At 46.0% G+C, this 15,939-nt stretch overlaps 1 protein-coding gene across 1 annotated transcript in view; it reads left to right on the top strand.

Annotated features, from left to right (window-relative positions):
* The window catches only part of LOC120021381 (latent-transforming growth factor beta-binding protein 3-like), a 51,320-nt gene extending 45,591 nt beyond the window's left edge, over positions 1-5,729 (top strand). The window contains exons 23-29 of the mRNA XM_038965128.1: positions 303-440; positions 569-709; positions 1,919-2,047; positions 3,512-3,673; positions 3,843-3,932; positions 4,193-4,324; positions 4,597-5,729. Of these exons, the coding sequence (XP_038821056.1) occupies positions 303-440; positions 569-709; positions 1,919-2,047; positions 3,512-3,673; positions 3,843-3,932; positions 4,193-4,324; positions 4,597-4,772 (968 nt within the window). The 3' untranslated portion in view covers positions 4,773-5,729. The remainder of the gene's footprint in view (positions 1-302; positions 441-568; positions 710-1,918; positions 2,048-3,511; positions 3,674-3,842; positions 3,933-4,192; positions 4,325-4,596) is intronic.
* Positions 5,730-15,939: the final 10,210 nt, after the last annotated feature.

Below are 15,939 nucleotides of genomic sequence, written 5' to 3'. Positions count from 1 at the left end.
ATGCTGATTGGCTGACAGCCGTGGTATATGAAACCGTATACCACGTGTATGACAAAACATTTATTTTTACTGCTCTAATTACATTGGTTACCAGTTTATAATAGCAATAAGGGACTTCAGGGGTTTGTGTTATATAGCCAATATACCACGGCTAAGAGCTGTATCCAGGCACGCCGCATTGCGTTGTGCCTTAGCTGCGGTATATTCACCGTATACCACACCCCCTCGGACCTTATTGCTTAATTAATACATATCAGATGATCCCATTTAGTCACAGATCCTGTATGTTAATGTCTCCTCAGATGTGAATGAGTGCCACGATGAGTCTCTGTGTACCAACGGTCAGTGTAAGAACATCAGAGGCTCCTTCTACTGCACCTGTAACTCTCCCTGGACCCCAGATGCTTCCAATAAGAAGTGTGTCATTCCCACTGTGGCAGGTGAGGTCTGGCTAGAGGCCCTCTACTGTACATGCTGTATCCACACACACAGGGCGGTACAGGCCAGGCCAGGCCAGGCCAGAGAGGAGGACGTGTGTTAAGTCAGCAGTGTTTTTTTGTTGCTGCAGGTGTGGATGAGTGCCAGGATCAATTGAACTGTAAGAGTGGCCACTGTGTGGACACCCCTGGGTCCTACTACTGCATCTGCTCTCCCCCCTGGATCCTGGCCACTGACCGCAACAGCTGTGTGACCTTAGAGGAGCAGGCTGGTAAGTGGAGGAGAGGAGACTAAGAGGGGAGGAGGTGGGCTCAGGAATCTCAGGATGGATGATTTGGAGGTGGTGGTGTGAGATGGCTGGGTAGTGTAGTTCACAGTGGGTTGGTTCTCAGTGGTGAATCTCTGTGTATGGGCGAGGGAGGATGAATGAGAGAATGTTTTATAATGTTAGTTCCAGTCTAAAACTACTAATCAGCCAGGCCTGCCCCTCCAACCTCAAACGCTCTTACATTCACATAACCTCATATCTGTCACATAGATAAGTGGTTCACCAACTGGACACCTGGGGTTCGCGGAGGTACTGCAGGGCGACCACGGACAGATTTTTTTTGTATAAATATTAAAAATGTAACTGATTTGTCCAAGGGGTATGTGGAAGAAGTGTAGAAAGTGCAATGCAAACTAATATTTTGTATCTATAATATACCCTTGGATGCACAACAGGGCCTGGGAGGCTCACAGGGATCCACAGTACTCCATCAATGATCCAGTTTTTTAAATCCAGTTTTTAAATACTTCTTGTATTCCCTAAAAATGTTGTTTTGAACATAAATGCACTGTCATTTAAGCTTTAAAACTGCAAAATTGTCTGTCTGCCCCATGTGGAAATGTGAGGAGTTGCAGGAAATTAGGTTTTAAACTGCAACATTTTCTCTCTGCCTATGGCAAAATGTGTAAAGTTGCAGAAAATTAGCTTTAAAATGTTATCTCCAATGCAAAGAGTGGGGCCTTTAAAATGTTATTTCCCAGGGCCTGAGACTTGGTTAGTCTGGCCATGCACTGCAGCTGTCACAGTATGCTATTGTATCCTTGTATGCTATTTTTATCGCACTCCAAAGTCCGAGTTGTGTTCTGCTTTTGTGGGGGGTCCCTGATGAATTTGCTATCACAAAATGGGTCCCTGGATCCAAAACGTTTGTCAACTCCTGACATACTGTAGATAGATAGAGATGAATTCAAACACAACCCTGGTCCTATACTATAGCCACTACTGGGCCATGTTAATTGTGAAGATCCTCAACCCATCAATAAACACCCAAACACTCTGGTGCATGCTCTCAGGAAGCAGTGTAACATAGTGATCTGCCAGTAGGCCTGTTCAACGTTACATCACATTAAGAGCTGGCCCCAGGCTGGTGTCTGTCCCTCCGTCCGTAGGTTGTGTAACCCATGTCTGTGGTGTCTGTGGTGCCCCTTGCAGATATCAATGAGTGCCAGGACCCCTCGTACTGTAAGAATGGGAGGTGTGTGAACACACCCGGCTCCTTTCACTGTATATGTACCCAGCCCCTCACCTTCAGCGCAGCGCTCAAACAGTGCGTCTATGACGGTGGGTATAACCAATCGGCACTCAACTCACCTGAGCCTAACCAATCAGTGCTCAGCTCACCTGAGTTTTGGCTTACCTGTACACCTGCCACTCCTGCTACTCTTTTTAACTACTCCCCCTTTGAGCCCCCGTTCCCCAATACTGACTCCATGCACAGGCTCAGCACTCCCCCTCTTGCTTGTTTCTATAGAAACACACTCTCAGTTTAGTCAGGGAGATCATGAGACTTGAGATGGTCAATGTGATCTCAGTTCTATAGGTCCAGTGTGATCCTGTTGCACATTTCTCAGTTTCCGTTTATGTGGTTGCCCCACTAAGCTTGCATAGTCACAGGAAAACACTTCATTACTTCATCCTTCATTGTGTGCATGTGCTTGTGCGTCTGAGACGCAGTGAGAGAGTATAAGTAAAATGGGAGAGTGTAAGTAAAATGGGAGAGTATAAGTAAAATGGGAGAGTATAAGTAAAATGGGAGAGTATAAGTAAAATGGGAGAGTATAAGTAAAATGGGAGAGTATAAGTAAAATGGGAGAGTATAAGTAAAATGGGAGAGTATAAGTAAAAGTGATATTGCTTGTGGCATTTTCTGCACCTTTCTCCAAAGCATTGTTTCTCCTTTTAACCAAACTGTTGACTGTTGCGATACATGTGATGCTGTAACACTTGGATACGATGTTGTGACATTACTCTTCCGATTGTGTTACTTTCTTTGCATATTCTTGTTGTAAAGTCTCACAAGTTTGTATTGACAATCTAGCTTTTACTTTATTGTGTCTGTGTGGTTTTTATGGGGCCATCCTTGTGTGTGATGTGTGACTGTAAATGAATGTGCAGAGGAGGGGTCTGGTATAGCACTGAGCCCTACCACCTCAAGCTAAGCCTCATCACTTATTCATATCTACCTGCCGCCTATTAACATGCTGAGTAATGACTTGGTTAATCATAGAGGTCATTATAAGTGGCAGGATCTGGCCTGCTCTATAATGTAGAAGCAAAGATTGGCTTGTTGATTTGATGGAATAATCCTTAATATTCCTCTCTCTCTCTCTCTCTCTCTCTCTCTCTCTCTCCCTCTCTCTTGCTCTCTCTCTCTCTCTCTCTCTCTCTCTCTCTCTCTCTCTCTCTCTCTCTCCCTCTTGCTCTCTCTCTCTCTCTCTCTCTCTCTCTCTCTCTCTCTCTCTCTCTCTCCCTCTCTCTTGCTCTCTCTCTCTCTCTCTCTCTCTCTCTCTCTCCCTCTTGCTCTCTCTCTTGCTCTCTCTCTCTCTCTTGCTCTCTCTCTGTCTCTGTCTCTCTCTCTCTGTCTCTCTCGCTCTTGCTCTCTTGCTCTCTCTCTCTCTCTCCCTCTTGCTCTCTCTCTCTCTCTTGCTCTTTCTCTCTCTATCTGTCTCTGTCTCTTTCTCTCTCTCTCTCTCTCGCTCGCTCTCTATCTGTCTCTTTCTCTCCCTTTCCCCCTCTCTACCTTAGACCGCACTGCGGCCCATAAGGACGTGTGTTTCCTGCAGGTGGATGAGGATCTGATCTGCAGCCACCCCAGAAACGGCCTGGTGTTCACCTACTCTGAGTGCTGCTGTCACTATGGCCGTGGCTGGGGCCCTGAGTGTAGGACCTGCCCCCAAAGAAACTCAGGTGGGCACCAGTACTCAGTCATTATTTGACTGGTTTTTAGTGTCTAGTCTGCTGGTCATTACAGTTTTAGCCTGTATCGGCATAGTAGTCTAATACTCTAATACTCTAATATTAGTAGTCTAATACTAATAACTTAATTAAGTTCATCTTAATTCTTCCTCTCGTTCAGTGATCTTTAACCGGCTGTGTGACATGCACTTGGAGACAGAGTCTGATGGTGAGGGAGATTTCCTGGCAGCTTTCGCCAACTACAACCCAGGTACTGGTAATGCCTGTAATATATTTTATTATTCTCTGAATTTGGTTATAAAATCACCTCAGAGCACAAACTCTACCACTTGAATAATATTTTCTCTCCCTCTCTCCTGTATCTCTCCTTCTCTCTCTCTCTTTCTCTCTCTCTCTCTCTCTCTCTCTCTCTCTATCTTTCTCTCTCTCTATCTTTCGCTCTCTTTCTCTGTCTCTCTTTCTCTATCTTTCTTTCTCTCTCGCGCGCTCTCTTTTTCTGTTTTGGCTCAGAAGGCGATAGTTCAGAAGAGGACTCAGATGAGTGTAGTTGTGCCAATGGCCGCTGTGTGCGTTCCTACTTGAGCACTATGTGTGATTGTAACACAGGCTTTAGACTGGACCACTCCCGCACCCGCTGCACAGGTATGTTAACAACCCACATATTCTGCCTGTCTTGTCAATTGGATGCTTATGAATTCTGTGAACAGAAGTGTCTCTGTATAATTTGTAGCTGTTGTCCTTTGTTCAAGTGTTTTGACCGACAATGCCTGAAATCTAATTTAGAATTTAAAGGAACATCTGGTTGTTGATTTCATATGTAAATAGATGTGCAGGCAGAGATGGCGAACTCTCTGTTTTGTTTCAAACCTTCTCCCTCTTTCTCTCCCTCCCTCTCTCTCTCTCTCTCTTTTCAGATATTGATGAGTGTGCTGAACCAGGGGTTCGAGTTAATCCATGCAAGAATGCCCGGTGCGTCAACAGCATTGGTTCGTTCAAATGCTACTGCAAAAATGGCTTTGTCCCTGCACGAAGGCCCAACATATGTGTACCAGGCACCAAGGCCCAACATATCCGTTCCAGGGCTCTATAACAGCTTTATCTCTGTCAAACACACACAAATAAGCACATGTAACCCCTCTGTCTTATAAGTTCAGTATTCAGTATGTGCCTGTCTCTCCTTGAAGTGTCCCTCGAAAACATTGTGGTGTCTTCAATGGGCTCATTTGAAATGTTTGAAATGGACAAAATGTGTTTTTGCTGTTGTTGTCGGCTCCTCCTTCACTGAAATGAGATGCACCATAGGCTTCCAGTTTGGCTCTGAACAACAATTTTTCCCTCATCCCTAGTTCAGTTAATGATTTGGGGGGAAAATACAGACGAAGGTCACATATTCGTTAATTTTTTATGTATTTTTGTATTTAATTTTTTAATTTTTATGTTTGTGTCCATTGACTGTTAAATGTGTGTTTTGTTTAGTTGTTGAGTTTTGTCCTTGTTGCATTGATTTTATACATCCATGAATCTTAAGCTCTCCTGCAGTTTGACGAGGAGGTTTCTCCCTTCCTCCCACTCCCTTCCTGTATGTCTGAATGCCTGTATGAGTAGCAGACCATTATCCTACATTTTTTTATCGTCCTCTGTCGCTGTCCTCCTCCATTGTCCAGTTTTGTACAGTATGTAAAGTTGAGATTACTTTGTTGACTGTTAGCTCAGTGCCTATCATGCTCCTGTAATCATCTGTTTTGTGGGATGTTTTGGAAAGAGATTATACTTCATTGTAAAGCCATTAAACACCTTTTAGATTTTTGACATGTGCACTTTGAATACAATTGAAGCTGACTAAAGGTAAAGGGGTAAGAGGTCGTATTCAGACCTAACTCATGGATTCAGAGGGAATCCTCAGGAGTACGGTGGTAAATCGACCCCAAAGTAAATGGAATGGCATGTTTAGTGACTTCTCTTAACAAAATGTCCGTTTGTTTGTCTATGCATTGTAAGGAACGAACGAGGCTTTTGAGCGGAAAAATAAATTAACGGCAGAAGTCAACCACCCAAATATGTGTTTGTGAGTGTATTTTTTATAAAGCAGGTTTGTTCTTTCTTTGGGATTAGAGGTCTTTCCCATCCATATCGTGTTCTGTCCATGAGAAGAAAATCAACAGAGACTAACACAATATAGAGCAGGTTGCTTCATAAATTAATAACATATTAAATGTACACTTAGTGAGACGATTAAGATAAGAGCTTCTGGCAAGCAAAGAAACTATAATCAAAATATAAATATAATCAGTTTTAAATATTCATTGTCATTGATTGGTGTGAAATTCTCCCTCTATTAATACCTCTGGCTGTGAAACTCTGATACAGAGTATACCATCAAACAGGGAATATCTGACAGAGATGTATTCAACAAGTGAAGAAAGCAATGGTGTAAAATACTTAGGCAAAAATACTTTAAAGTACTACTTAAGTAGTTTTTTGGGGGTATCTGTACTTTACTATTTACATTTTTCACAACTTTTACTTCACTACATTCCTAAAGAATATAATGGACTTTTTACTCCATACACTTTCCCTGAGACCCAAAAGTACTAGTTACATTTTTGAATGCTTAGCAGAACAGGAAAATGGTCCAATTCACTCACTTATCAAGAGAACATCTCAGGATGACCCCCACTGCCTCTGATCTGGCAGACTCACTAAATACACATGCTTCATTTGTAAATTATGTCTGAGTGTTGGCTATCCGTAAAAAACAACAACATTTAAATATAAAAATAGGTGCCGTCTGGTTTGCTTAATATAAGGAATTTGAAATGATTTATACGTCGCCGCTCCTCCTTCTTGTGGATGATTTTTCAATTTGGGTTGATAGGGATGTTGTAGTCGTGGATGTTTCAGTTGTAATTGTGGATGATGTTTCAGGTTTGGTTGATGGGGATGTTGTGTATGTGGTTCTGGATGATGTTTCATGTTTGGTTGATGGGAATGTTGTAGTTGTGGATGATGTTTCAGTTCCGGTTTATGGGAATGTTGTGTAGTGGCTGTGGGATGATGTTTCAGGTTTGGTTGATGGGGATGTTGTATCTGTAGTTGTGGATGATGTTTCAGTTTTGGTTGATGGGAATGTTGTAGTTGTGGATGATGTTTCAGCTCCGGTTTATGGGAATGTTGTGTAGTGGCTGTGGGATGATGTTTCAGGTTTGGTTGATTGGGATGTTGTATCTGTAGTTGTGGATGATGTTTCAGTTTTGGTTGATGGGAATGTTGTAGTTGTGGATGATGTTTCAGCTCCGGTTTATGGGAATGTTGTGTAGTGGCTGTGGGATGATGTTTCAGGTTTGGTTGATTGGGATGTTTTATCTGTAGTTGTGGATGATGTTTTAGTTTCGGTTGAGAGGGATGTTGTAGTTGTAGTTGATGTTTCAGTTTCAGGTGATAGGGATGCTGTAGTTGTGGATGATGTTAGAGTTGTAATTATGGATGATGTTTCAAGTTTGGTTGATGGGAATGTTTTAGTTGTGGATGGTGTGTCTGTTTCGGTTGATGAGGATGTTGTGTATGTGGCTGTGGATGATGCTTCAGGTTATCATTTCTTATGTAACTATCAACCGTGTTGCAGATACAGCAATAGCTGAAGAGTCACTTGTAGCTCAGTTTCAGATGTTTGAATGTAGGCTGTTGATAGTTTTTCTAATGAAATAGTGGCTATGGTTCCATCTGTTGTAAAGGTTTAAGAATCAGAACTGACTTTCACCGATTTTTCAAGTGCAGTTGATGGGATTTTTGTATATTTGGATGATGTTTCAGGTTTGGTTGATGGGGATGTTCTAAACGTGGTGGTGGATGACTTTTCAGATTTGGTTGATGTTTTTTATTGTATCTGTGGTTGTGGATGATGTTTCAAGTCTGTTTATATCAGTTGTTCCATATGAAGTTGCATCTGAAGTTTCAGGATTATTTTAATCTGTACAGTGCATTCGGAAAGTATTCAGACGCCTTGACTTATTCCACATTTTGTTACATTACAGCCTTATTTTAAAATTGATTAAATCGTTTTTCCCCACCTCAACAATCTACACACAATACCTCATAATGACAAAGCAAAAACAGGTTTTAAGACATTTTTGCAAATGTATTAAAAACAAAAAACTGAAATATCACATTTACATACAGTGCCAGTCAAAAGTGTGGACACACCTACTCATTCCAGGATTTTTCTTTATTTTGACTATGTTCTACATTGTAGAATAATAGTGAAGACATCAAAACTATGAAATAACACATATGGAATAATGTAGACACCAAAAAAGTGTTAAACAAATCAAAATATATCTGAGATTCCTCAAAGTAGACACCCTTTGCCTTGATGACAGCTTTGCACACTCTTGGCATTCTCTCAACCAGCTTCATGAGGTAGTCATCTGGAATGCATTTCAATAAACAGGTGTGCCTTTAAAAGTGAATTTGTGGAATTTCTTTCCTTCTTAATGCATTAGAGCCAATCAGTTGTGTTGTGACAAGGTAGGGGTGGTATACAGATGATAGTCCTATTTGGTAAAAGACCAAGTCCATATTATGGCAAGAACAGCTCAAATAAGCAAAGAGAAATGACACTACATCATTACTTTAAGACATGAACATTTCAAGAACGTTAAAAGTTTCTTCAAGTGCAGTTGCAAATAACATCAACCGCTATGAAGAAACTGGCTCTCATGAGGACCGCCAAAGGAAAGGAATACCCAGCGTTACCTCTGCTGCAGAGGATACGTTCATTAGAGTTAACTACACCTCAGATTGCAGCCCAAATAAATGCTTCACAGAGTTCAAGTAACAGACACATCTCAAAATCAACTGTTCAGAGGAAAATCAGGCCTTCATGGTCGAATTGATGCAAATAAACCACTACTAAAGGACACCAATAAGAAGAAGAGACTTGCTTGGGCCAAGAAACACGAGCAATGGACATTAGACCAGTGGAAATCTGTCCTTTGGTCTGTCCGTGTCTTTGTGAGATGCAGAGTAAGTGAAAGGATGATCTCCGCATGTGTGGTTCCCACCGTAAAGCATGGAGGAGGAGGTGTGATGGTGTGGGGGTGCTCTGCTGGTGATTGGTGATTTATTTTTAATTCAAGGCACACTTAACTAGCATGGCTACCACAGCATTCTGCAGCGATACGCCATCCCATCTCGTTTGCGCTTAGTCTGTCTATCATTTGTTTTTTAACAGGACAATGACCCAACACACCTCCAGGCTGTGTAAGGGCTATTTTTACCAAGAAGGAGAGTGATGGAGTGCTGCATCAGATGACCTGGCCTCCACAATCACATGACCTCAACACAATTGAGATGGTTTGGGATGAGTTGGATTGCAGAGTGAAGGAAAAGCAGCCAACAACTTCTCTGCATATGTGGGAACTCCTTCAAGACAGTTGGAAAAGTATTCCAGGTGAAGCTAGTTGAGAGAATGCCAAGAGTGTGCAAAGCTGTCATCAAGGCAAAGGGTGGTTACTTTGAAGAATCTCAAATATATTTTGAGTTGTTTAACACTTTTTTGGTTTCTACATCTATATGTGTTATTTCATTGTTTTGATGTCTTCACTATTATTCTATTATTCTAGGTCTCCAGAGATGTTTGATCAGGTTTGAACTCTGGCTGGGCCACTCAAGGACATTCAGAGACTACATGTAGTTCCAAAGCTACTCCTGCGTTGTCTTTGCTGTGTGCTTAGGGGCATTGTCCTGTTGGAAGGTGAACCTTCGCCCCCAGTCTGAGGCCCTGAGCGATCTGGAGCAGGTTTTTTTTTCATCAAGGATCTCTCTGTACTTTGCTCCGTTCATCTTGTCCTCGATCCTGACTAGTCTCCCAGTCCCTGCCACTGAAAAACATCCCCACAGCATGATGCTGCTACCACCATGCTTCACCGTAGGGATGGTGCCAGGTTTCCTCCAGACGTGACGCTTGGCATTCAGGCCAAAGAGTTCAATCTTGTTTCTCATGGTCTGAGAGTCTTTCAGGTGCCTTTTGGCAAACTTCAAGCAGGCTGTCATGGGCCTTTTACTGAGGAGTGGCTTCCGTCTGGCCGCTCTACCATAAAGGCCTGATTGGTGGAGTGCTGCAGAGATGGTTGTCCTTCTGGAAGGTTCTCCCATCTCCACAGAGGAAATCTTGAGCTCTGTTAGAGTGAACATTGGGTTCTTGGTCACCTCCCTGACCAAGGCCCTTCTCCCCCAATTGCTCAGTTTGGCCGGGTGGCGAGCTCTAGGAAAAGTCTTGGTGGTTCCAAACGTCTTCCATTTAAGAATGATGGAGGCTATTGTGTTCTTGTGGACCTTCAATGCTGCAGAAATGTTTTGGTACCCTTCCCCAGATCTGTGCCTTGACACAATCCTGTCTCGGAGCTCTACGGACAATTACTTCGACTTCATGGCTTGGATTTTGGTCTGACATGCACTGTCAACTGTGGGGCCTTATACAGGCAAGTGTGTGCCTTTCCAAATAATGTCCAATCATTTGAATTTAACACAGGTGGACTCCAATTAAGGATGATCAATGGAAACAGGATGCACCTGAGCTCAATTTTGAGTTTAATTTCAAAAGGTCTTAGTACTTATGTAAATAAGGTATTTCTGTTTTTAATTTTTTATACATTTGCAAACATTTCTAAAAAACAGTTTTCACTTTGTCATTATGGGGTATTGTGTGTAGATTGATGAGGAAAATGTTTTATTTAATACATTTTAGAATAAGGCTGTAACGTAATAAAATGTGGAAAAAGTCAAGGGCCTGAATACTTTCCGAATGCACTGCACAGGCAAATTGCAGCAGGTTACTTGTGAACCAACCTGCCTTGGGATCCATGGCCTAAAAGCTTTCATAAGCATACCCAGATCTGAGATCAAATGCTGGACAACATTCTCACATGCCAAAATGTAGGATTATGTTAATACTTTCAGCAGCATCTGATTGTTACTTTGGCCAAACCAGAAAGAACAACATGGTTTGAACAATTCCCATCTTAGTAGTGAAAATGCCAAACACAAGATGTCAAGCACAGTGATTAATGATTAACTATGCAAAGTACAACTAAGACATCCTTATTCCTCATCTTTATACACTGTGCAAATTAGACTGCACGTCTCAAAAGAAGCTCATTCAATTATGAGACTGCTGCAGTTGTAGATGTTTTATTGATTGTCCATCCACTAGGTGGAACCCTTGCTTGAAAATGCCAAGAGCTTCAGGGAATATGTCTGTAACACAGGCGGCTGGTGGTACCTTCATTGGGGAGGATGGGCTTGAACGGAATAAAGGGAATGATATTAAACACATCTAACATGTGGTTTCTATGTGGTTGATACAATTCCATTTACTCAATTCCAGACATTATTATGAGTCGTCCTCTCCTCAGCAGCCTCCTGTGATCTGTACATTTATTTTGATCTGTACATTTATAATTAAGTGAGATATGTTAGTTATAGATATGGCATTCTGTTAGTGACTGTAACATGAAGAACTATCTACTATTTCAATATGTTTTTGTGAGAAAAGTGAAGGTGGTGGTGGTGAGGTGTGTCGGGGTGGGGTGGTGAGAGGTGAGGTGTGTCGGGGTGGGGTGGTGAGAGGTACGGTGTGTCGGGGTGGTGAGGTGTGTCGGGGTGGGTTGGTGAGAGGTGAGGTGTGTCAGGGTGGGGTGGTGGTGGTGAGGTGTGTCAGGGGTGGTGGTGGTGAGGTGTGTCAGGGTGGGGTGGTGAGAGGTGAGGTGAGGTGTGTCGGGGTCGGGTGGTGGTGGTGAGGTGTGTCGGGGTGGTGAGAGGTGAGGTGTGTCAGGGGTGGGGTGGTGGTGGTGAGGTGTGTCAGGGTGGAGTGGTGGTGGTGAGGTGTGTCAGGGGTGGGGTGGTGAGATGTGAGGTGTGTCAGGGGTGGGGTGGTGGTGGTGAGGTGTGTCAGGGGTGGGGTGGTGGTGGTGAGGTGTGTCAGGGTTGGGGTGGTGAGGTGTGTCAGGGTGGGGTGGTGGTGTTGAGGTGTGTCAGGGTGGGGTGGCTGTGAGGTGTGTCCGGGTGGGGTGGTGAGAGGTGAGGTGTGTTGGGGGGATGGTGGTGTGTCAGGGTGGAGTGGTGGTGTTGAGGTGTGTCGGGGGGATGGTGGTGTTGAGGTGTGTCAGGGTGGAGTGGTGGTGTTGAGGTGTGTTGGGGGGGTGGTGGTGTTGAGGTGTGTCAGGGTGGAGTGGTGGTGTTGAGGTGTGTCGGGGGGATGGTGGTGGTGAGGTGTGTCAGGGTGGAGTGGTGGTGTTGAGGTGTGTCGGGGGGATGGTGGTGGTGAGGTGTGTCAGGGTGGAGTGGTGGTGTTGAGGTGTGTTGGGGGGGTGGTGGTGTTGAGGTGTGTTGGGGTGGAGTGGTGGTGTTGAGGTGTGTTGGGGTGGAGTGGTGGTGTTGAGGTGTGTTGGGGTGGAGTGGTGGTGTTGAGGTGTGTTGGGGGGGTGGTGGTGTTGAGGTGTGTTGGGGTGAGGTGTATCAGGATTACACATAGAATTAGACAAGTTAAAATAACTCTGTTATCCTCACACAGCCACAGATGGATCAGCACTTGGTTTTTATTGTATTTATTATTGAACCTTTATTTTGACAGGGAGTCATGCTGAGACCAAGGTCTCTTTTACACACATCATTACATATCAAACACATCAATATACACTATACACATCAGTATTCATTATACACATCAATACATGAAAAGCAAAACACAATCACAGAAAACAAACACAGTCTTCAAGGATTGCCTAGCCACTGTCAGATCTCCCTCCAGCTCAGTCTAAAGGTCTGGGAACCTGAGATTATCGGCTGGAGGTCAGATGAGGTGGAAGTGTGAAGCAGTTATTTCAGTGGCCTCCTGTGATAGAACATTCTGGATCACTCCGGTTTAGGTGACGGTGGAGAGGGTGAGGATGGAGGGAGTCATAGGTCAGTGCTTGGCTGGGCGGAGTCAATGAACGGCAAGACTATTCTAGGAGGATCAGGTTTAGAGTCCGTCGTCCTGATCACTATTTACTAACTAAATACTTACAATAATATTGTGGTAGTAATTGGATACTCAAAAGCGTAACCTTTTTCTGTGTGCCACTCAAACCGACGAGCAGCAAATCAAATCAAATCAAATTGATAAATGATGTATCGATTTGCTTTCTCATATGATCTGTTATGAGCTCCATGTTCTACTGGCACACTGGTAAAAATGAGAATGATACTGGAGTTGCATAGCAACAGGATCCATGTTTGACTGGTTCTCAGTCAAACTGCAGGGATGAAAGTAATGTTGGACGGTAATGACAACCTGGGCACACACTGGTTGAATCAACGTTGTTTCCACATCATTTCAATAAAAATAAGTTGAACCAACGTGGAATGGACGTCTGTGCCCAGTGGGGAGTGAGAAAGACTGTTCCTAACAGTATGGAGACCAGGCCAGAGGTGGTGGGTTTGCCTCCATACTGTCTCACTTCTTGTCTTCCATCCCACCTTCCTGTCTTCCATCCCACCATCTCACGGACCAAATAAATGGTGCGTTCCTCTGCCCAGGCGTGGCTGACGTCTACCATATCTTACAACGCCTGGATAGGTATTTTACGTATCAAGTAACCACATCATATGTTATAGCAATCTGTCAGTTGATGACACAATCGATGACGTGGCACGCAACCATTGGTTGATGCATGCAACGTCTGAGCAGGGGAATACGGCCCTAGAAAGAAGCCACGGAGACTACTTTCTTTAAATATTGAAGTGATCAAGGCCCCACAGGCACGGCACCTCGTTAGGGTATAATTAGTGAGGTTTGCTAATGAGGAGGAGGTAGCAGATCCCAGTCCGCAGGGCCCAGGGAGGGAGGGAGGGAGGGAAGGGGGCGTTAAATATGTGGGGCGGTACTATTGTCACACTATTATACACTCTTTACACGGGGTCACACTTACAGTACACTAATACTCAGCTACACCCACCACTCCTACACAAACACACTGCTTGTACTCAGCTACACCCACCACTCCTACACAAACACAGTGAATGTACTCAGCTACACCCACCACTCCTACACAAACACAGTGAATGTACTCAGCTACACCCACCACTCCTAGACAAACACACTGTCTGTACTCAGCTACACCCACCACTCCTACACAAACACTGTCACGGCTGTCTTCCTCTTCTTCCTCTGAAGAGGTGTAACAAGGATCGGACCAATACGCAGCGTGGTAGGTATCCATGTTTTAATATAGAAAACTGAACTATGAACACCAATACAAAACAATAAATGTGAACAAACCGTAACAGTCCCGTGTGGCACAAACACTGACACAGGAAACAATCACCCACAAAATACCCAAAGAACATGGCTGCCTAAATATGGTTCCCAATCAGAGAGAACGATAAACACCTGCCTCTAATTGAGAACCAATCTAGACAACCATAGACTTACATAAAGACCTATAATGAACACAACCCCATAACTCTACAAAAAAAACCTAGACAGTACAAACACCCTAGACGAGACAAAAACACACAAACCACCCTCGTCACACCCTGACCTAACCAAAATAATAAAGAGAACAAAGATAACTAAGGCCAGGGCGTGACAGTACCCCCCCCCCCCCAAAAGTGCGGACTCCGGCCGCAAAACCTGAACCTATAGGGGAGGGTCTGGGTGGGCATCTGTCCACGGTGGCGGCTCTGGCGCTGGACGTGGCCCCCACCCCACCATAGTTAATTCCCGCTTCCGTGGTCTCCTCTTAATAGCGACCCTCCAAATTAACCCCACTGAACTGATGGGCGCCTCTGGACGGAGGGGCAGCTCCGGACTGAGGGGCAGCTCCGGACTGAGGGGCAGCTCCGGACTGAGGGGCAGCTCCGGACTGACTGACGGCTCTGGCAGGTCATGGCTGACTGACGGCTCTGGCAGGTCATGGCTGACTGACGGCTCTGGCAGGTCATGGCTGACTGACGGCTCTGGCAGGTCATGGCTGACTGACGGCTCTGGCAGGTCATGGCTGACTGACGGCTCTGGCAGGTCATGGCTGACTGACGGCTCTGGCAGGTCATGGCTGACTGACGGCTCTGGCCGGTCATGGCTGACTGACGACTCTGGCCGATCCTGGCTGACTGACGACTCTGGCCGGTCCTGGCTGACTGACGACTCTGGCCGGTCCTGGCTGACTGACGACTCTGGCCGGTCCTGGCTGACTGACGACTCTGGCCGGTCCTGGCTGACTGACGACTCTGGCCGGTCCTGGCTGACTTACGACTCTGGCCGGTCCTGGCTGACTGACGACTCTGGCCGGTCCTGGCTGGCGGGCGGCTCTGGCGGCTCCTGTCTGGCGGGCGGCTCTGGCGGCTCCTGTCTGGCGGGCGGCTCCTGTCTGGCGGGCGGCTCTGGCGGCTCCTGTCTGGCGGGCGGCTCTGGCGGCTCCTGTCTGACGGACGGCTCTAGCGGCTCCTGACTGACGTACGGCTCTAGCGGCTCCTGACTGACGGACGGCTCTGAAGGCTCAGGACAGACGGGCGGCTTTGAAGGCTCAGGACAGACGGGCAGCTCAGATGGCGCTGGGCAGACGGGCAGCTCAGACGGCGCTGGGCAGACGGGCAGCGCAGGCGGCAGCTCAGACGGCGCTGGGCAGACGGGCAGCGCAGGCGGCGCTGGGCAGACGGCAGACTCTGGCCTGCTGAGGCGCACAGTATGCCTGGTGCGTGGTGCCGGAACTGGTGGTACCGGGCTAGGGACACGCACCTCAAGGCTAGTGTGGGGAGCAGCAACAGGGCGTACAGGACTCTGGAGACGCACAGGAGGCTTAGTGCGTGGTGCCGGAACTGGTGGTACCGGGCTGGAGACACGCACGACAGGGCGAGTGCGTGGAGGAGGAACAGGGCTCTGAAGACGCACAGGAAGCCTGGTGCGTGGTGTTGGCACTGGTGGTACTGGGCTGGGGCGAGGAGATGGCACCGGATATACCGGACCGTGAAGGCGTACTGGAGCTCTTGAGCACCGAGCCTGCCCAACCTTACCTGGTTGAATGCTCCCCGTCACCCGACCAGTGCGGGGAGGTGGAATAACCCGCACTGGGCTGTGCTGGCGAACTGGGGACACCATGCGTAAGGCTGGTGCCATGTACACCGGCCCGAGGAGACGCACTGGAGACCAGCTGCGTTGAGCCGGCTTCATGGCACCTGGCTCGATGCCCACTCTAGCCCGGCCGATACGTGGAGCTGGG

The sequence above is a fragment of the Salvelinus namaycush genome, chromosome 26, assembly GCF_016432855.1.
Source record: "Salvelinus namaycush isolate Seneca chromosome 26, SaNama_1.0, whole genome shotgun sequence".
NCBI classification, from domain to species: domain Eukaryota; kingdom Metazoa; phylum Chordata; class Actinopteri; order Salmoniformes; family Salmonidae; genus Salvelinus; species Salvelinus namaycush.
This window is presented reverse-complemented; position numbering and strand designations above follow the sequence as displayed.